Below are 21964 nucleotides of genomic sequence, written 5' to 3' on the forward strand. Positions count from 1 at the left end.
TCATACTTTTGAATATACCTGCTTAGTAGGGCTTTCGTCCCCCCAAGCGATGTTCCTTTTTATACAAAGTCAGCTTATTGCCCCCACAATCCGGGTCCTCATTTTACCTACCTCGGAAGGATGGAAGGCTGAGTCAACCTTGAGCCTGGTGAGAATTGAACTCGCAGTAATTGCAGGCAGCTGGCAGCTAAACACTACTTTAACAGTAGTTTAGTCCATTGCACCACCAGGCTTGATACACATGACTGGGCTATTGCTCAGAAAGGCAGATTTTAGGGAGCCGCTAATATACGTAAGTCAGCCTTTCAATGGCGCTAGTCCTCATGCAGCCCTTTCTTTCTCTCTCTGTCTCTCCCCAGCTCTCAGCAAAGGAACCCCAAAGGGGCCACGACGATGGCCAGCAGTCCTTTGCCGGCCCCCACCGAACTGCTTCTGACCGTCCCGTCCAACGCCTTCCCACCAGAACCGCTGACCCAGCCCGCTCCGGCCTCTCGCGGCTCCTCGGTCCCCTCGGCGGGCGCCATGAAGCCTAACCAGGTGGGCCAAGTGATCCTGTACGGCATCCCCATCGTCTCGCTGGTGATCGACGGGCAGGAGCGGCTGTGCCTGGCTCAGATCTCCAACACGCTGCTCAAGAACTTCAGCTACAACGAGATCCACAACCGTCGGGTGGCCCTGGGCATCACCTGCGTGCAGTGCACGCCCGTCCAGCTGGAGATCCTGCGCAGGGCCGGGGCCATGCCCATCTCCTCGCGCCGCTGCGGGATGATCACCAAGCGGGAGGCTGAGCGCCTCTGCAAGTCGTTCCTGGGCGAGAACCGGCCGCCGAAGCTCCCCGATAACTTCGCCTTCGACGTGTCCCACGAGTGCGCCTGGGGCTGTCGGGGCAGCTTCATCCCCGCGCGCTACAACAGCTCCCGGGCCAAATGCATCAAGTGCAGCTACTGCAGCCTCTACTTCTCGCCCAACAAGTTCATCTTCCACTCCCACCGGACCCCCGACGCCAAGTACCTGCAGCCCGACGCCGCCAACTTCAACTCCTGGCGCCGCCACCTCAAGCTGACCGACAAAAGCCCGCAGGACGAGCTGGTCTTCGCCTGGGAAGACGTCAAGGCCATGTTCAACGGGGGCAGCCGCAAGCGAGCCTTGCCTTCCTCGGCCGCGCCGTCGAGCCACCCGCGGCCGCCGCAGCCGCCGCCGCCGCAGCCGCCTTCTTGCCACCCTCTGGCTTCGGTTAAGACCGGCGGGGTGGGCTTGGGAAGCGGCGGAGGCGGCTTGCTCAGCCCGCATCTCTTAGCCGGACCCCCGCCGCCGGACCTGACCCAGAAGCGGCCCCGCTTCGACGACGACAGCGAGCTCCAAGAAGCGGTGGCGTCGGCGGCTGCGGCGGCCGCGGCTATGGCGCACGGCAAAGCCCCGCGGAACTACCCGGTCATCCCGGTGCCCAGCAAGGGAGCCTCCTTCGGGGGCGTCTTGCAGAAGTTCCCCGCCTGCGGGGGGCTTTTCCCGCACCCTTACGGCTTCCCGGCCGCCGCCGCCGCCGCTTTCAGCCTCTGCCACAAAAAGGAAGAAGGCGACGGGCTGGGCGTCGGGGGTCAAAGCGGATCGGGGGCTCCCAAAACGGGGTCGGGAGCCCCGTCGGCCGGAGCGGGTCTCTCCGGTCTCTTTTGGCCCGGGAGTCGCAAAGATGCGGCGGCGGCGGCGGCGGCCGCTTTCTATCCGCCTTTCTGTATGTTTTGGCCTCCCCGGGCGCCGGGGGGGCTTCCAGGGCTGCCCACTTACCTGCAGCCCCCGCCGCCCCCTCCTCAACCGCCGGGCTGCTCGGCCCTGGGCGGGGAGAGCTCCAGCCTGCTCCGCCAAGCTTTCCTGGACCTGGCCGCCGAGCCCAGCGCCGAGGGGGCGGCCGCAGGGTTGGGGGCGCCTCCCGCCGCCGCCCCCCAAGCTAGCGGGGCTGCGGGCGGGGGCAGCAGCCGGGAGCCCCGCGCTTTCGAAGGCGGCGGCGAAGGCGGCGGGTCCCCCACCTCCGAGGGCGCGGTGCCCGCTGCCCACTTGCTGGACGGCCAAGCGCGGCCCAAGGGGGGCTCTGCCTACCACCACTCCAGCGCCTTCCGCCCGGTGGGCGGCAAGGAGGACTCGGAGAGCCTGGCCAAGCTCCACCAACACCATCAGCCGTCGGGCCGGCCTTCCTCGCCGCCGCCGCCGCTCCTGCTCCTGCCCGCGGATCGCGAGCCTGCCCTCCAGCCGGCCGGACCCCGGCTTCTCTCCCCCGGCGGGACCAGTTGCAGCTTCCCCAGCGAGGACAGCAGCGAGGAGGAAGAAGAGGAAGAGGAGGAAGAAGAAGAGGAAGAGCCGGAGGTGGACGTGGAGAGCCATCGGCAGCCCGGCGAGGAAGAGGAGGAGGAGGAGGAAGAGGAGGAAGAGCAGAGGGGGGAGGAAGGAGAAGGAGGGGAGGCCGGCCACTTCCAGCAAAGCCGGGGACTGACGGACAAAGCGGGCTGCCGGGAGAGATCGAACTCTTCCAGCGTTGCCCCGACGGCGCCTTTCGCTGGCCAGGAGAGCCCGGCTGTTCCCGAGGCTGAACAGCTGCCGCCGCCACCGCTCCCTCCTTCTGCGCCCCCCTGCCTCCCCAAAGGGCCCGGCAGCCCCACCCTCCACACAGCCCAGGAGATCCCAACCACGCCCTACAAAGATGTAAATAGCCGCCCTGAAATCTGCAAGTGTTGCTATGGGGGAGATGGGAGAGGAGTGGGGGGTTGCTGTGAGCTGGGAATTTTTTTTTTTTTAATTTGATTTATATGCCACCCTTCTCCGGAGACTCAGGGCAGCTTACAATGTGTTAAGCAATAGCCTTCATCCTTTTGTATATTTATACAAAGTCAGCTTATTGCCCCCACAAACTGGGTCCTCATTTAACCTACTTTAGAAAGGATGGAAGGCTGAGTCAACCTTGAGCCTGGTGAGATTTGAACTTGCAGTAATTGCTGGCAGCAGATGTAAGTGGATGTTAATAACAGTGCTTTAGTCTGCTGAGCCACCAGGGCTCATTTCCCTGTGGAGTATTTTTTTGTGTGTGTTCAAAATTTTTATCAAAGTATAATATAAATACAAAATACAAAACAATACAAAATACAGAAGAAAACAATAGGAAAATAAAGGAGGGGAAAAGAGTAGAGCAAGTGGGAAAAACAAAGGCGAAAAAAGCATTGACTTCCAACTCCTTTTAATGTGGTCGATAGAATAAGATCATAACATCAAACCTTAATTTTTTACGGTTGTGTATTTTATTATTTTATTAGTCGTATTAGTCATGTTATTTTATTAGTCATATTAGTCATATTTATTAGTCATATTACATATAATGTAATAATATAAACTAGCCATTTCTATAACAACAAAGCCAAAATCGGCAAAACCCCAAATTAAAGTTTCATTTGTTCCCCCCCCCACCTCGAGCACAAAATCCAGAAGTGGTTTCCAAGTTCAGGTAGTCCTTGGCTTAGGACCACAATTGAGCCCCAAATTTCTGTTGTTAAATGAGACATTTGTGAAGTGGGTTTTGCCCCATTTTACAACCTTTATTGCCACCGTTGTTAAATGACTCCCTTAAATTGATAAGTTAGTAACCCCGTTGTTAAGGTAATCATTTAAATCCAGACTGGTGTTCTTAAATTATTGGGTTTTCTTTTTCTCCTAATACAGGTAAGTCCTACACTTATAAACACTGTTGAACCCAACATTTCTGCTGCTAAGTGAAACAGTTGCTAAGTGAGCCCATTGCCCAGCATCCCAAATTTGATCATGTGACCACAGAGATGCTGCTCAAAAAACAGTCATAAGTTACTTTTTTTTCAATTCCCTTGTACCGTTGAACAGTGAATAGAATAGAATAGAATAGAATAGAATAGAATAGAATAGAATAGAATAGAATAGAATAGAATAGAATAGAATAGAATAGAATAGAATAGAATAGAATAGAATAGAATAACAGAGTTGGAAGGGACCTTGGAGGTCTTTTAGTCCAACCCCCTGCTTAGGCAGGACTTCAGACAAATGCTTATTCAACATCTTCTTAAAAACTTCCAGTGTTGGAGCATTTACAACTTCTGGAGGCAAGTTGTTCCACTGATTAATTGTTCTCACTGTCAGGAAATTTCTCCTTAGTTCTAAGTTGCTTCTCACCTTGATGAGTTCCCACCCATTGCTTCTTGTCCTGCCCTCAGGTGCTTTGGAGAATAGCTTGACTCCCTCTTCTTTGTGGCAACCCCTGAGATATTGGAAGACTGCTACCATGTCACCATTAGTCCTTCTTTTCATTAAACGAGACATACCCAGTTCCTGCAACCGTTCTTCATATGTTTTAGCCTCCAGTCCCCTAATCATCTTTGTTGCTCTTCTCTGCACTCAGTCACTAAACAAATTGTAAACTGAGGACTACCTATAATCATTTTACTTCTGTTGCCTGCAAAATGCTGCCTTCCTTTCCAAATCATATCACTTTTTTTCCGAAGTCACTGAAAAGCTGTTCCCCCCACCTCTGACAAACCTACAAGACTAAATGTGGTGGTGGTGGTGGGGGGAATCCAAGCCAAGTGTGTAATCCACAAAGAAACTTACACGGGTTACCATTTGAAGATTCTTGTTTTAATTTCCCTGACCTTCAAAACTGGCACAACGAAGAGCCCTTTTAGCGTTAGCCCCCCCCAGTCCAAAATACATTTAAGTAGTAAAGCTGGTTAGGAGTGAAACCCGATTCCTGGGGTCCCCATGGATAGATTGACGTTGTTTTCTTGGAAGCAACATAGACAAGAATAGTTGTATCCAGCCGGTTCGCCCCACTTCGGGGGAACCGGTTGTTAACTTTCTGAGCAGTTTGGCAAACTGGTTGTTGGAAGAAATCATTAGGGCAGAGAACCGGTTGTTAAATTACTTGAATCCTACCACCGGTTGTATCTCAGGGTTGAACATGGTGCAGAGTTTGGTTATTTCTTGCAGATGTTTCATTACCAGAGTAGGTAACATCATCAGTGCTAAGTGAGTGTGGGTTTGCTCCTTGTTTGTATGCAAGGTAGCTTGCTCTTGCAGTACAGGTAGTCCTCGACTTACGACCACAATTGACCCCCAACATTTATGTTGCCAAGTGAGAAATTTGTTAAGGGAATTTTGCCCCCCTTTACGGCTTTTCTTGCCACATTTGTGACATGAATCACTGCAGTTGTTAAATTAATAACACCGCTGTTAAGTGAATCTGGCTTTCCCATTGAGTTTGTTTGCAAAAAAAGCTTACCTTCAAAAGGATCATAGGACCCCAGAATTTATTTATTTATTGTTTATTTATTTATTTATTGGTTTGATTTATATGCCGCCCTTCTCCGGAGACTCAGGGCGGCTTACAATGCGTTAAGCAATAGCCTTCATACTTTTGTATATACCTGCTTAGTAGGGCTTTTGGGCCACCCCAAGCAATGTTCTATTTTATACAAAGTCAGCTTATTGCCCCCACAAACCGAGTCCTCATTTTACCTACCTCGGAAGGATGGAAGGCTGAGTCAACCTTGAGCTTGGTGAGAATTGAACTCGCAGTAATTGCAGGCTGCTGGCAGCTAAATACTACTTTAACAGCACTTTAGTCCACTGCACCACCAAGATTCCAATAAACACCGCAATAAATATATATATGCCTAAATATGAACCAGTTGTCAAGCATCCGAATGTAAATCACATAACCATGGGGATGCTGCAATGGACATAAGTCTGAAAAATGGTCATAGGTCACTTGTCTCAGGGCCGTTGTAACTTCGAACGGTCACTAAATGAACTGTTGTAAATTGAGGATTTCCTGTAGTTTGCTCTGCCAAAAATGCTGAGCAAGCCCCACACTCACTAGCACTGATGATGTTACTTAATTGGGTAATGAAATGTCTGCAAGAAAACAATCATCAGAGAGCACCAAAACCCCATAAGAAATATAGAGGTGGTTTTACTATTGTTTTCTCTGGAATTCAACTGCTCAGGCCATCTTGCAATGTCCTGATAGTTTTCCATCCAGTCCTAATCAGGCTCAGTCCTGCTTAGCTCTCCAAACAGAGCTAAAATCTGCATAATTGTGCCAGATCTTGAAAGTGATCACAAGTCAGGTGCGGATGTCTGCAGAATATTTATTTATTTATTTATTTATTTATTTATTTATTTATTTATTTATTTATTTATTATATTTCTATACCGCCTTTCTCCCGTAGGACTCAAGGCGGTGTACAGTCAAGAAAAATATAGATACACAAACATCATAAAATTGCTAATTAAAATTATTATTATAACATAGTTTGGCCCAATTAAATAGAACCTAAAATAGATAACATTTTAAAAACATTCACATGTTCATATGAATATGATAAAGAGATTCAAGTTGTTGGCAGCCGCACCCTGCGAATAAGCATATTTTTGTTTCCCTGGACATCTGTAGAAAGTAAGATAAACCCTGGAGGTAATAGTAGGAAATTAATGCAGCTTTTCTGCTGATATCCTAAAGTCAAGAAGTATGAATCCCATTGCTGAAAAATTGCATCAAACCAGAACGATACTCTTAAGCCAGCACAATCTAAAAATGAGCTTTATAGTTTTCCTGCAAATATATACTCTTTTCTCTTTAGCTTAGTCGGCAATCATTCCCATTGATTTTTAGACCTAGAGTTCACTGTTTCAGGCTTGCAGGGTTAATAATCATAAAGATCATAATTTCACAATATGGAAGAAAAATCAAAACAATTATAGTTTCCTCTCCAGTTATCCTAGGGATGAAGTCCCAGACTATCCCAAATATGTGAGTGTGTATCCTAATTCATCTGTAGGGCAAACCTCCTTGAGAAGGCCTACAATCTTCCTTTTTGTGAACTAACAACCACACAAATTTGATTGCATGAGAACAGGACTCTTCAAATTTGGCAACTTTAAGAGTTGTGGACTTCAATTCCCAGAATTCCGGCCTGTGGAATTCTGGGAGTTGGTCCAAAAATCTTAAAGTTGCCAAGTTTGGAGATCCCTGCATTAGAATCAGAAAGATCCCACCAAAGGATCAGCAAAGGGTATTGGGGTGCTAGAACAGATTCGGGGGTTGGGTCAGGGAATTTAGAAGATTGGAATAGCTGTGTTATAAAGACGATAATTCTGATTTGAAGAGAGGTATTAGTTAGAACCCACGCAAATCTTTACAATCCATTGTCGAGAAATTCATGTTTCCTCCCTCTTAATATTAATAAATATAAAAATAAATATTAAGATTTCAAATCTTCCAAGGATGCTAAATGAAAGATTTAAGATGTCAGGGGAGAAAAAGAGCCACCTTGAGAAATTGGCCCTTGGGACTCTCTGTCCCATGATGTAGCATTCTGTATGAGGAAGAAGGGCTGTAATAGCAGGAGGATTGTTAATGTTAATATTAATGAAAATGGCTATAAGATTCAGGTGCCGGTGATTTTCTTTCCACTTCTAAATGTCTTGGATTGGCCCAGTTCTTCTCTGTTAAACCAGAGAAAATTCACCTTGCCTTTCTAAAAGCAAGGACCAGGCCACCCAATTTGTGACTGTTGTACTACAATGGCAGGGATTTCTAAGGGGGCATTCCTTTCTAGGTAAGGTCTTATCCCGCTAAGCCAGTGATGGCAAACCTTTTTGGCACCGAGTGCCGAAAAGGTCACGTGAAAATGTCGCGCGCAGGCTCATCAGGGCCGCACTCCAGAAAAGCTGAAGTTTCGGGTTCTAGCACGCATGTGCGCCCGACAATCAGCTGGCCAGTTTGCATGCGCAGGCTGGTTTTCGGCACTGCCACAGATGCGAAGGGATCGTGTTCCAGAAAAGCTGAACTTCTGGGTTCTGGCGAGAATGCGCACCCAACAATCAGCTGGCTGGCTGGCATGCGTGCGCACACCAGTTTTTGGCACTGCCGCGCGCGTAAAGGTCAGCTGATTATCATGCATGCATGCATGCCAGAAACCCAGAAGACAAACAGGCAAAGGCGCGTGCGCGCCAGGCAACATGGCTTCACATGCCACTTTGGGCACCCGTACCATAGATTCGCCATCACGGCCCTAAGCCATTCCCAAAAGAGGGCTACAAAACTGGACCTTCATTGCTGTTCCCACTGAATTCAGAGGAATGTCTTTTGAAAAAGCCATTTGTCCAGATTGGAACAGGGTCTCTTTCTTGAGTAAGCGGGTTGGATAGAAGATCTCCAAGGTCCCCTCAAACCCTGTTATTCTATGTTCTAAAAAGACCCATTTTGGCTCCTCTGGTTCAGTGTATTGAGATGGACAAGCTTTGAATGAAGCTCTTTTAAGATGTTTTCTGCAGTAGATCTTTGAGTATTAAAAACACCACCTATTTTTCCATCAGGGGTACCCCACAGAGAGTCTCACCGGTGTCTTCCTCATGTTCTGGACTGCAGCTCCCATAATGCTCAAGAAATAATAGTGTCCAAGGGAAGGACTATCAAAGTCCTAGGCTAAAACATAGAGAGGACACCAGGTAAACTTTCCTGCAGATAAAACAGGGAAAGAAACTCGATCCCCTTCCTAGGATCTGTATCTTTTAATTATGGATCTGATTGTTCACTTAATACAATGTTTCTCCAATTGGGCATTTTAAGATGTGTGGACCAGTGATGGGTTCCTCCCAGTTCGGTCCGGTTCGGCCAAGCCGGTAGCGGTGATGATATGATGTCACCGAACCGGTTCTCCCCCTCCCTGCCCTCCCACCCCCCCACCCCCCCACGTTATTCTTACCTTTTATTTGGTCCCACCCCCAATCTATTGCTGCCTCCTGAGTCCCAGCTGATGACTAGAGGGAAAAAAACTGTTTAAACTCTTGCCGCGGGGCTTCAAAGGGCCGTCCTACAGCTGATCAGTGTTAAAAGCAAACAAATGAGTCGGGTCGTAAGTGTGAGGATTGGTCGTAAGTGCGAGGACCTTCCAGAAATGACTCTGACCAGCTAGCCATGCCCACCTAGTCACATGACCTCCAAGCCACACCCACAAAATAAGCCACGCCCACAGAACCGGTAGTAAAAAAATTTAGAACCCACCCCTGGTGTGGACCTTAGGAATTCTGGGGGATGAAGTCCACATATCTTACAGTGACCAAGATTGAGAAACATTGACTTACTCCTGATTTGCTTCCCAATAGATAAACCCTACTTATCTTCCCAATAAGCTTCAGATGCAGGACATAAGCCCCTCTTTTGAATTGGTACACTGGCAATTTGTGTAAGATGTAGCGGGCACATTCACAAAATGGCTGCTGCGAGAGGCTTGCCTCCTCACAATATGCCTGTCGTGCTAAGACTGGACGCTCACAAGACACCCAGAGTAATTTCTGCAAATAAAGCACACTGTTATTAACACCTGCTGCTTGCAATTACTGCATATTCAAATCTCACCAGGCTCAAGGTTGACTCAGCCTTCCATCCTTTCAAAGGAAGGTAAAATGAGGACCCAAACTGTGGGGGCAATAAGCTGACTTTGTATAAATATACAAAAATATGAAGGCTATTGCTTAACGCACTGTAAGCCGCCCTGAGTCTCCGGAGAAGGGCGGCATATAAATTAAAGCCAAAAAAAAAAAAAAAGTTAGCGGGAAATACTTTGTGTTGCATTGTTCTTATTCAAATAAACCTAGGGTTGAAATTCCAACCTTGTCAACTTTAAGACCTGTGGACTTCATCTCCCAGAATTCCTCAGCCAGCCATGTTGGCTGGGGAATTCTGGGAGTTGAAGTCCACAAGTCTTAAAGTAGACAAGAATGGACATCCCTGGCTTAGGGGAACAAACTATGTGGACCACAATCTGATGGGCACCAAGGGTGGGGCAGGTTATGTTCTGCAACAATATTTAGTGCCTGGTAAATCACACCAAATTACCATCACACCACCAATACTGGACTGGATCTAAGCCATCATTTTAAGTAAAGCCTTAAATACCATTGATTTCAGTGGGTCTCCTTTAGTTACGTCTGGAGCCAACTGTCTACTTCTAGATTGCCCAAAATAACCTTATATAATCGACAGAAAGTGTCAACATCTGGACAACATTGTCTGATTTCAAAAAAGCTAAGTAGCGTGAGATATGGATTGGACTTAGATGGAAGAGCACCAGGGCAACTCAGGGAGGAAAACTAGATGGAGAAGTTGAAAAAGTATAGTTATCCTCACTTAGTGACTATTTGCAGTTACGAGGGTTGATGAAAAAGGAACTTCGTAACCAATTCTTACCTTTACGACGTTCACAGGTCTGTAAAGGAAAGGAAAGCCGAACGAAGATTGGAAGCACAGTGGCTGTTTCACTTAGCGAATGCTTTGCTTAATTACTGAGTTGCCAGTCACCATTATGGTCACTAAACAAAGACTACCTGTAACTTGGAAGAAAGAAAGACAGGCTATTTCTATACAGCTGCTAGAAAAATTACCTGTATGTGCACTGCTATGAAGAAAACATAGGTTTGACATATGAACTCTACTGCAATTCATCCCCCCCCAAATCTGCTACCCAAATCCTACAAAGAATCCTTGCAGCTAGGTTGATTAACCAGGACCCTCAAATCCAAGAGAATTTGCAACTTTCTCTAAATGGAGGTCACACTCCTCCATCAACTCTGGCCACAGCAGAAGATAGACCTGAGCAATCTCTAAGGAACCTCAGATTTCCCCTACTGGGGTCAGTCTTCTAAAATGCAATGACCTTCCCCTCTTTTGAAGGACAGGTGAACTACTGTAATTCTATTGTATTGTAAGGCTACATTAACAGAATCTTGTAAGGCTGAAAGTACAAATCTTCTGTCATTTCCTTTGCAGACTGATAACTTCAGAATCCTTTCTGAATCTCTTTCTCTGCCTGTTATGCAGTTGTGAGCTGTGTCTTCCCTTCTCTGATTATCCCTGTACCTTCCCCTCCTACCCAGTTTCCCAAGTCCCCAAAGGTGCTTTTTCAAAGAGGCGACTTTTGTTTTCAGCTCTTGAAGCTTCAGAGCTTTTTGAATGAGAAGCAAAACGTCTTCAAAGAAAAACCAGATTGTCCGTCCAGTTGCTTCTTGAAAAAGCACCTTTGGGACAACTATGACCTGGATGGCTGAGAATCTCTATTGACAGTTTCCCAAAGTCATTTTCAAACCCCATTACAACACAAAACCTAGTATTTTGGGGGAAGGGGGGGGGGCGGTTAGAATCTCTGAAGTTGATCTTTTTCAGTTCAGATTAGTGATCAGTTCAGATTCAGCTCAGTTCAGATTCAGCTCACATTAGTGAGATTTATATATTCAGCTCAAAACCACAATCAGGATCCAATCCATTGTCACCCTTCATAGCTGTTGATTTGTAAACTAGATTACAAATTGAGTATATGTTGACTTGTAACTTATAAATTTTCTAAAATAAATAAATAGATAAACAAACCCTAGTTGATGCTAAGAAATGACTCTTATCTCCCAATGAAAGCAAGCACAATTCTTGAGCCGAGATTTAGCCTGGATGTGTTATTCTCTCGCCCTCTCTCTCTCTCACATCCACCCACCACTAATGTTCTTTCACTATTACTAATTGTTCATCAACTGAATTATGGGTGGGAGACTTGCTTCCTTCCTACCTACTTTCCTTTCTTCCTTTCTTTCTTTCTTCCTTCCTTCCTTCTAATTTTTGCTTGTTGTTTATTTCTTTCCATGCTGGCAGATTCCGAAAAGCAAGGAAGCCCACCCCATCAGTCTCTCTTCTTCCAAGGAAGATAATTTCTCAGGCAAGGCAACACAACGGATTCCTATTGATTGTGTTTCCACCCTGGAGTGAAGTCAGGAGAGACAAAATGGACTTGCATCCCCTAAAATTGACCTCCAAAACTGTTTTGGTCCATCCGTGTAGTTCCTGAAAAGCCTCAGTATCAAGATTCTGAACATCAAACAATATGTGTTTGTGTTTGTGTGTGTTTGTGTTTGTGTATACTGTATGTGTGTGTAGATGGGATGGGGATGAAGGATATTAAGAGAAGAGACATATTTCTCCATTTGTATCCATCTTTTAACATTTATTTCTTACAGCCAGATAAATGTGTTCTCTCCATCTCTTTTTTTATTGATAGCTAGCTTCTCTCTTTATCTCTTTTATAGATAAATAGAGCTGTGCTGTCTTGATCTAATTTATATTTAATGAGAAAATGAGAGAGAAAGAGAGCAAGAGGAGGAGAAATTCAGCATCATAATAGTTGCCTTCACAAGATGCCTAACCAAGATCACGGAATTAACCCATTGTCTGGGTTCGTGCGATATGAGCTGCTCGCTGGCCAAACGATCTTCATTTGTGGTGCTTTCTAAGTCAGTTGTATACAAGTAGTCCTTAAGTTTACGACCACATTTGGAACCCAAGAATTATGTTGCTCAGTGAAATATTTGTTAAGTGAGTTTTGCCCCATTTTACGACTTTTCTTGCCACAGTTGTTAACTGAACCATTGCATTTTTTAAAAAGTTAGTCACATGGTTAAGTGAATCTGACTTCCCCCTTGAGTTTGCTTGTCCGAAGGCCGCAAAAGAGGATCACGTGATGCCGGGACATTGCGACCGTCATAAATATGAACCAGTGGCCAAGCATCTGAATTTTGATCAGGTGGCCATGGGGTCATGGGGCAAGGGTCGTAAGTGTGGAAAACAGTCATAAGTCACTTTTTTTCAGTGCCGTAACTTGGAACCGTCACTAAATGAACCATTGTAAGTTGAGGACTACCTGTGTAGCGTATGTTTACAAGATACAAAATACAGAAAAAGGAGGGATGGAAAGGATCCTTGGAGGTCTTCTGGTCCAGAGGTCTCCAACCTTGGCAACTTTAAGCCTGGTGGACTTCAACTCCTAGAATTCCCCAGCCAGCAAAGCTGGCTGGGGAATTCTGGGAGTTGAAGTCCGCCAGGCTTAAAGTTGCCAAGGTTGGAGACTCCTGTTCTAGTCCAACTCGCTGATCAAGCAGGAGACCCTATACCGTTCTGGATAAATGGTTATCCAGTTTTTTCTTGAGTTGGATGTTCCTCCAGTGAGGGCTTGTTGTGGGTGCTCCTCAAGTGATGGATTTACCCACATCTTCCGGACCCAAAATGATGACTGTAGCAGTGCTGTGATTGTACCATCGCAGCCGCCATCTTGACTTTCCTGATTCTGCTCTTATGGATAACCCTGTTTACCCTTGCTGTGTCCATATAACCCCTAGATTTCTAACTGATCTGAGTAAGGGTGTCGTACGAACATAGTTAGTCTGTGAAGAATAAGACATCAGCAATGTAGTACTTTGATCATTGATAATAAAATAATTGATAATAAGAAGGGACGCGGTGGCTCAGTGGCTAAGGCGCTGAGCTTGTCGATCGAAAGATGGGCAGTTCAGCGGTTCGAATCCCAGGTGCCGCATAACGGGATGAGCTCCTGTTACTTGTCCCAGCTTCTGCCAACCTAGCAGTTCGAAAGCACGTAAAAAAAATGCAAGTAGAAAAATAGGGACCACCTTTGGTGGGATGGTAACAGCGTTCCGTGCGCCTTTGGCGTTGAGTCATGCCGGCCACATGACCACGGAGACGTCTTCGGACAGCGCTGGCTCTTCGGCTTTGAAACAGAGATCAGCACCGCCCCCTAAAGTCGGGAACGACTAGCACATATGTGCGAGGGGAACCTTTACCTTTACCTTAACGTAATACAGGTAGTTTTCGACTTCCGACGACAATCGAGCCCAAAATTTCTCTTGCTAAGCAAGACCGTTTTTAAGCGAGTTTTGCCCCATTTTACAACGCTTGTTGTCACAGTCGTTAAAGTGAATCACTGCAGGGGTTAAGTTACCAACACAGGTATTAAATGAATTTGGCTTCCCTATTGACTTTGCTTGTCAGAAAATCGCCAAAGAGACAATATGACAATATGACCCAGGACACTGCAACCGTCATAAATACGAGCCAGTGGCCAAGCATCTGAATTTTGATGATGTGACCACGGGGATGCTGCAACAGTCGTAAGTGTGGAAAATGGTCATAAGTCGCTGTTTTCGGTGCCGCTGTAACTTCGAATGGTCACTAAATGAACTGTTGTAAATCAAGGACTACCTGTATAACACCTCACTCATTCTCAATACCTCTTCTTCCAATTTCAATAGAAATGTTAAGGAGATTCCTCTGTTTTGGGCAATACAAGTAATCCTCAAGTTACGACCACAATTGAGCCCAGAATTTATGATGCCTAGTGAGAAATTTGGTTAAGTGAGTTTTGCCCCACGTTACGACTTTTCTTTGCCACAGTTGTTAAGTGAATCTGGTTTCCCCATTGATTTAGCTTGTCAAAAAGGTCACAAAAGGGGGATCACGTGACCCGCCCCGGGACACTGCAACCGTCATAAATGTGAATCAATGGTCAAGCATCCGAGTGTAAATCACGTGACCATGGGGGATGCTGAAAAATGATCATAAGTCACTTCTTTCAGTGTCGTCGTAACTTTGAACAGGAAGTAGGGGAATTGTTGTAAGTCAGGGAGTGCCTGCATTTAATTTTTGCTCCTCGTTTTCTTTGTGTTTAGATAAGAACAAGGAGCACAGTTTTTTCATCTCAGATGGTGAACATCCAGGAGACTTCTGGAGAAATATAGCAGGTGAGTGTTGAATCAAATCCAGAGCTCCCCTCGACGTCTTTACTTCAAAGTAAGCTTACTGATTTCCACTGTGTGTGTGTCTGTTCCCTACTTGGCATGCACAGAAGCTCCTCTTGAAAATTCTTAATCAAACGACTGAATATTTGGTAGGGTTTAATTTTTTTTCCCTCCCCCAAAAATAAAAATAGAACAACTCTTAATAGATGGAATAACTAAGGGGAAAATACAAATAAGCAGGGCTGGTGCCATGTTAATAGCAATAAGAATATTAATTGCGGGTCATATTTTAGCAAGAAATTTCCGGAAATATATCAGGTTACACAATGGAGCAGGCTGGGAAGGGGGGGGGGGAAACAGCATAAAATGACAATAATTGAAATGTTCTCTTTGAAACCTTCCATTAAAAAGGATCACAGCTTATTGCTTTTAATATCTGTCAGAGAGACATTAAAGGTGTTTTATGAGATCTAAGGCAACATTTATATTATCTCCGTGATAATGATCTCTACACAAAATGTATAATACATTGACAAAAATTACATTATACAAATTAAATGGAACCACCTTTTACTGATTGCTAAATGTCTCCAAGGGTTTTGGGGAGGGGAGGGGAGGGAGGGAGGGAGAGAAGAAGGGGGGGAAAAAACGTGATTAGAAGTTTTGATACTAAGTTGGGTATTGCCGGGGAGGGTTATAAGGAAAGAGAGGTTTTGTTTCAGGGGAGACAGAAAAGACGGGAAGGGGGGGTGAGGAGGGAATGTAATTTTCCATTTATGTAATGCAAACTGTCTCGGCTTTGACTATTCACGGTTAATTGACTGTCAAACGAGGTTGTTATCCTCGGGCTACGTCTGCAAATTTGCCTGTCAAATGAGACAGAGAAAGCAAGCCAGAGAGAGAGAGAGAGAGAGAGAGAGAGAGGGAGAGAAAGAGAGAGGGAGAGAGAGAGAGATGGGATAGAATGGAAAGCAGTTGCAAAAATTGGGTCTCAAATCTTGGGCGTAAAAGCAGGAGGGAAACATTTGCAAACTCGGAATTAAAAACACCAAACAAACCTTTCTCCAGCCTCTGTAGAAACCTGGGTTTGGCTGGCCAAGGAGTGCCTTGTACGAAAGGTTTCTCCTGATTTTTTTTTAATTTAAAAAAAAAAGTCTGAAAGAAGAAAGGGAAAGAGGAAACAATAGACTTTTAAATAAAGTGAAAGGATGATCAGAAGAGAAATCAACATTAGAATGGGGTGAGGGAGAATGGAATGGGATGGCATGGGATGGCATGGGATGGGATGGCATGGGATGGCATGGGGTAAGGTAGGGTAGGGTAGGGTAGGGTAGGGTAGGGTAGGGTAGGGTAGGGTAGAGTAGAGTAGAGTAGAAGAGAAGAGAAGAGAAGAGAAGAGAAGAGAAGAGAAGAGAAGAGAAGAGAAGAGAAGAGAATAATTTAATTTAATTTAATTTAATTTATCGCATTTCTATGCTGCCCAACTCCCAAGGGACTCTTGGAATAGAATAGAATAGAATAGAATAGAATAGAATAGAATAGAATAGAATAGAATAGAATAGAATAGAAAAAAAGAAAAGAAAAGAAAAGAAAAGAAAAGAAAAGAAAAGAAAAGAAAAGAAAAGAAAAGAAAAGAATATTGTTTATTGGCCAAATGTGATTGTCCAATGTGAATGGAATTTGTCTCCGGTACAGAAGCTCTCAGTGTACATACAAGCAACAAAGTGATAAATCATAAGATACAAAAATATTAAGTATCAAAATATTAAGGGAGGGAATTATTAAGTTGATTGGAGGTGTTATTTCATTTCTCGTGTGGCATGTTATGATAAGCTAAAGACTGAGTAAAAATCAGAAACAAAGGGTCCTTGGTGCTTTCTGAGCTTGGTTGTTTTCTCGCAGACCTTTCATTAGCCAAACTAGTGATGACATTACCATTAACACTGATGACATTACCTAGTTTGGGTGATGAGACCTCTGCAAGAAGGAAACCAAGCTCAGAGAGCACCAAGGACTCCATGCTTCAACCCTGGGCTATGAATATTTTCCTTTATTGAAATCAGAAACACGGTTCGGGATATTTATCATCTATCTGTCTGCCCTATTTATCTGAGATCAGTTACATCGAGTCATACCGAAATATATCTGAGAGTTTGCAAAAATCTTTAATTCTACTTAGAGGGTAGTAAGCTTTTAAGGACCAGGGACTACTTCAAGAGACACAACTGATGCTTTCAAAAGCTTAGGGAGTCATAACATATTCTCTCTGTCTCTTTTTCTGTTTGTCTAATCATTTTATTTATTTTATTCAATTTGTATACCGCCCTTCTCCTAGAGGACTCAGGGCGGTGCACAGCCAGAACTAAAACACAGACCACTACAAAATTTAAAATTATTAAAAGAATTACAAGTACCAAGAGCCTTGGTACTACAGTGGTTTAAAGCACCCTGTTATTAACACAGCTGCCTGCAATTTACTGCTGGTTCGAATCTCTCCAAGGCTCAAGGTTGACTCAGCCTTCCATCCTTTCTAAGGTAGGTTAAATGAGGACCCAGTTTGTGGGGGCAATAAGCTGACTTTGTATAAATATACAAAAGTATGAAGGCTATTGCTTAACGCACTGTAAGCCGCCCTGAGTCTCCGGAGAAGGGCGGCATATAAATCAAATTAAAAAAAAAAAAAAAAAACATACTTTGGCCCAAATTTAAAACAATTTGAATTAAAACCCATTGACAAATAAAAAGCTAAAAAACTAAAAAAACTAAAAAATCATCATCCCATTTTATTTCAAAGGCGCTTTTTTTTCTTCTGTTTTTTTTTCCTACCCCTTGAGGTAGAAGAAGAAGAAAACGTTTCACTTCTCATCCAAGAAGCTTCATCGCTTCATCTGTGAAACATTTTCTTCTTTTTCCTCAAAGAAAAAAAAAACGGACTAGTTGCCTTTTTCTTTTTAATAAACGCTTTTTCTTTTTATTTCTCATAAAACATATATAAACATACAATCTCTTTAACCATTCTTATCACACATATTATCTTTTAGTTTCCATATTGGTTCATTCTTCCTCCTAAAGAGCCTTGGTGGCACAGCAGACTAAAGTGCTGTTAAGTAGCACCAGCTGCCTGCAATTACTGCAATTACTGCGAGTTCAAATCTCACCAGGCTCAAGGTTGACTCAGCCTTCCATCCTTCCGAGGTAGGTAAAATGAGGACCCGGATTGTGGGGGCAATAAGCTGACTTTGTATAAAAAAGAACACCGCTTGGGGGGGCCGAAAGCCCTACTAAGCAGGTATATACAGAAGTATGAAGGCTATTGCTTAATGCATTGTAAGCCGCCCTGAGTCTCTGGAGAAGGGCGGCATATAAATCAAACCAATAAAAAAATAAAAAATAATAAATAAATAAATAAATAAATAAATAAATAAATAAATAAATAAATAAATAAAAAATACATTGAAGAAGAAAAGCACTTTTGAGACAACTATAACCTGGGTGACTGAGAATCTCCACAGGCATCCCAAATCATATTTTGTGCAGCCATCATAAACTAAAATGGTCATTTGTTTTTTGGAGATTGAATGCATGTTCTGCCTGTTATCTCATTCCTGTTCTCCACAAGGCAATAATGTTAGCTTGTAAATAGTCTGGTAGCACATGAGCAACTACTGCATTTATGATGACATGATGAACTCTCATAAGCTAAAATCCATTGTGAGTTGCAAAACCAAAGTGCCATAGAGGTGAGTTGCCCAGAGTTGCCTCAAACTGTGAGATGGACCAGGGGTGAAATCCAGCAGGTTCTGACAGGTTCTGGAGAACCGGTAGTGGAAATTTTGAGCACTTCGGAGAACCAGTAGCGGAAATTTTGAGCACTTCAGAGAACCAGTAGCGGAAATCTTGAGCACTTCGGAGAACCAGTAGCGGAAATCTTGAGCACTTCGGAGAACCGGCAAATACCACGTCTGGCTGGCCCCAGAGTGGGGTGGGAATGGAGATTTTGCAATATCCTTCCCCCTGGAGTGGGGAGGGAATGGGGATTTTGCAGTATCCTTCCCCCAGGACTGGGGAGAGGATGGGGATTTTGCAATATCCTTCCTCCAGGAGTGGGGAGGGAATGGGGATTTTGCAGTATCTTTTCCTTGGAGTAGGGTGGGAATGGAGAATTTTGCAATATCCTTCCCCCAGGACTGGGGAGGGAATGGGGATTTTGCAATATCCTTCCCCCAGGAGTGGGGAGGGAATGGGGATTTTGCAGTATCTTTTCCCTGGAGTGGGGTGGGAATGGAGAATTTTGCAATATCCTTCCCCCAGGACTGGGGAGGGAATGGGGATTTTGCAATATCCTTCCCCCAGGAGTGGGGAGGGAATGGGGATTTTGCAGTATCTTTTCCCTGGAGTGGGGTGGGAATGGAGAATTTTGCAATATCCTTCCCCCAGCAGTGGGGAGGGAATGGGGATTTTGCAATATCCTTCCCCCTGGAGTGGGGAGGGAATGGGGATTTTGCAGTATCTTTTCCCTGGAGTGGGGTGGGAATGGAGAATTTTGCAATATCCTTCCCCCAGCAGTGGGGAGGGAATGGGGATTTTGCAATATCCTTCCCCCTGGAGTGGGGAGGGAATGGGGATTTTGCAGTATCTTTTCCCTGGAGTGGGGTGGGAATGGAGAATTTTGCAATATCCTTCCCCCAGCAGTGGGGAGGGAATGGGGATTTTGCAATATCCTTCCCCCTGGAGTGGGGAGGGAATGGGGATTTTGCAGTATCTTTTCCCTGGAGTGGGGTGGGAATGGAGAATTTTGCAATATCCTTCCCCCAGCAGTGGGGAGGGAATGGGGATTTTGCAATATCCTTCCCCCTGGAGTGGGGAGGGAATGGGGATTTTGCAGTTTCCTTCCCCTAGGAGTGGGGAGGGAATGGGGATTTTGCAATATCCTTCCCCCTGGAGTGGAGAGGGAATGGAGATTTTGCAATATCCTTCCCCCAGGAGTGGGGAGGGAATGGGGATTTTGCAATATCCTTCCCCCTGGAGTGGGGAGGGAATGGGGATTTTGCAGTATCCTTTCCCCAGGAGTGGGGAGGGAATGGGGATTTTGCAATATCCTTCCCCCTGGAGTGGGGAGGGAATGGAGATTTTGCAGTATTCTTCCCCTACCACACCCACCAAGCCACGCCCACAGAACCAGTAGTTAAAAAAAATGGATTTCACCACTGAGATGGACAGCATAATAAATTTACTAAGTAATAATAAATAATAACAGCAACGTTCAAAGGCAATATAGAAGGAAACATATAGTAGCCCTCAACTTACAATAATTCATCTCGTGATAGTTCAAAGCTACAACAGCACTGAAAAAAGTGACTTGTGACCATTTTTTCACACTTACGACTGTTGCGTCATCCCTGTGGTATATGATCAAAATTTGGGCGTTTGGCAATTGGCTCATATTTATGACGGTTGCAGTGTCCCGGGGTCATATGATCACCTTTTACAACATTCTGAGAAGCGAAATCAATTACCCGCCTCTGCAAAATATAACATACCCATAGACTTTCCCAAATCATCTTGTTGGCCAAGGGACTAGAAAACCCCTTGACCTGCCCAGGAGGTTCATCTCAGATGTAAAATTATTTTACACCAATATTGTTAACTTTCTGAATGTCTAGTAACACTTTGATTCTCAGATGCCCCCAGTATGGTGTATCAAACTATTTCTCCTTCCATTTCACTCCTAAGCACAGTGGTTTCTCTCTGTACCATCTCCATTATCTCCTAAACCAAACTTCTCTAGGTTATCTTCCAGATGTGTTGAAACAGCAGTTCCTAGTATTAGCTAACTGGTTTGGCTGTACAGATAGTTGCCTGCACTTAAACCTCTAAACAAAAACAATCCTTGGCTCCATTTATTGAGAAAGGTATAACTTTATTAAAAGTCAAATGTATTGCAGTAAAGCATAGCCAGAACTGAGAATCGCGTGCCAAAATCTTTAAATTCAACTTTTCCCTCCCTTAACTGTCCCCCATTGCTGATCTCCCTATGACCAATCAGGTTCAAGCAAAATATTTTCAGAACAGACACTTCAAATGGTTGGTATGCAGCTGCCTTCTTTTCCCAGCTGGATGATCTTGAAGCAGCGTCTCAGGAAGATACAGAAGTTACTTTTGCTTTCCCCCAAGCATCCCTCCTTCCACTTTTTTCGGTGCTGTTTTAACTTCAAACAGTGACTAAATAAATGGTTGTAAGTTGAGGCCTACCTATGTTGGTTTAGAAGACTGGGAAGTTTCGCTCCAAATTATTCAGAAGGCCCCAAGTTGTGATTAATTGTTTCAAACTGTCTTCTAGCGTCTTCCTTACCCAAATATCGAAACCTTTTGCTCTATTAATTCCTTTGTCCTCAGCTTTCTAAACTGGAAGTTTAGAATAATATACTTAATATACTTTACATAATATACTTAGCCTGGTTTCTCAGTTGACCCATATTCTGGGTTCTCGTGTTAAATCAAACAATCTGGGTTTGCACAGAATTTTAAGCAAACTTCGTACATTGCTTGGATATTTCTGCTACGCTTTTACATGGCTTGGTTAAGCTTACTAAATGAATGCAACAATTCTTCCATGTAATACTACTGCTTCCTTCCTATTCTTTGTTGCCTATTTTTGTCAAATTTAAGACTGAATTGTTCAAAGCAGAACAATACTTCTTGGGTTTTATAAGTATCTTGCATATCACTATCACTGTTTTAAGAATACCATATTTGGATTATAAAACTTGAAAATAGCCAGTAGATGGCAGCAATGGGATTCTGAAGAGGCCCTTTGCTGCCATCTTGTGGTCATGTGTGATCTTGTAGTCCAAATCTGGTACTGTAAGGTAAAGGTAAAGGTTCCCCTCGCACATATGTGCTAGTCGTTCCCGACTCTAGGGGGCAGTGCTCATCTCTGTTTCTAAGCTGAGGATCCAGCGCTGTCCGAAGACGTCTTCGTGGTCATGTGGCTGGCATGACTCAACGCCAAAGGCGCACGGAATGCTGTTACCTTCCCACCAAAGGTGGTCCCTATTTTTCTACTTGCATTTTTTACATGCTTTCGAACTGCTATGTTGGCAAAAGCTGGGACAAGTAACGGGAGCTCACCCTGTTACGTGGCGCTAGGGATTCGAACCGCTGAACTGCCGACCTTTCGATCGACAAGCTCAGTACCTTAGCCACTGAGCCACCGCATCCCTATCTGGTACTGTAGTCCTAGCTATATACAGTACTAGGCATTGTTTGAAATAGCCTGATGGTTTACTATCTGATTTCTAAGGCTTTCTCGGTCTGAGCTGTG

General features: G+C 44.7%; 1 protein-coding gene across 1 annotated transcript in view; it reads left to right on the plus strand.

Moving 5' to 3' along the window:
* Positions 1–393: 393 nt before the first annotated feature.
* SKOR2 (SKI family transcriptional corepressor 2) overlaps positions 394–21964 on the plus strand; it is a 39143-nt gene continuing 17572 nt past the window's right edge. Inside the window, exons 1-3 of the mRNA XM_070934570.1 lie at positions 394–2691; positions 11708–11771; positions 14572–14643. Of these exons, the coding sequence (XP_070790671.1) occupies positions 394–2691; positions 11708–11771; positions 14572–14643 (2434 nt within the window). The remainder of the gene's footprint in view (positions 2692–11707; positions 11772–14571; positions 14644–21964) is intronic.

This window comes from Pituophis catenifer, unplaced genomic scaffold, assembly GCF_029215685.1.
Source record: "Pituophis catenifer annectens isolate HBS135680 unplaced genomic scaffold, rPitCat1.0.hap2 SCAF_2, whole genome shotgun sequence".
In the NCBI taxonomy this organism is placed as follows: domain Eukaryota; kingdom Metazoa; phylum Chordata; class Lepidosauria; order Squamata; family Colubridae; genus Pituophis; species Pituophis catenifer.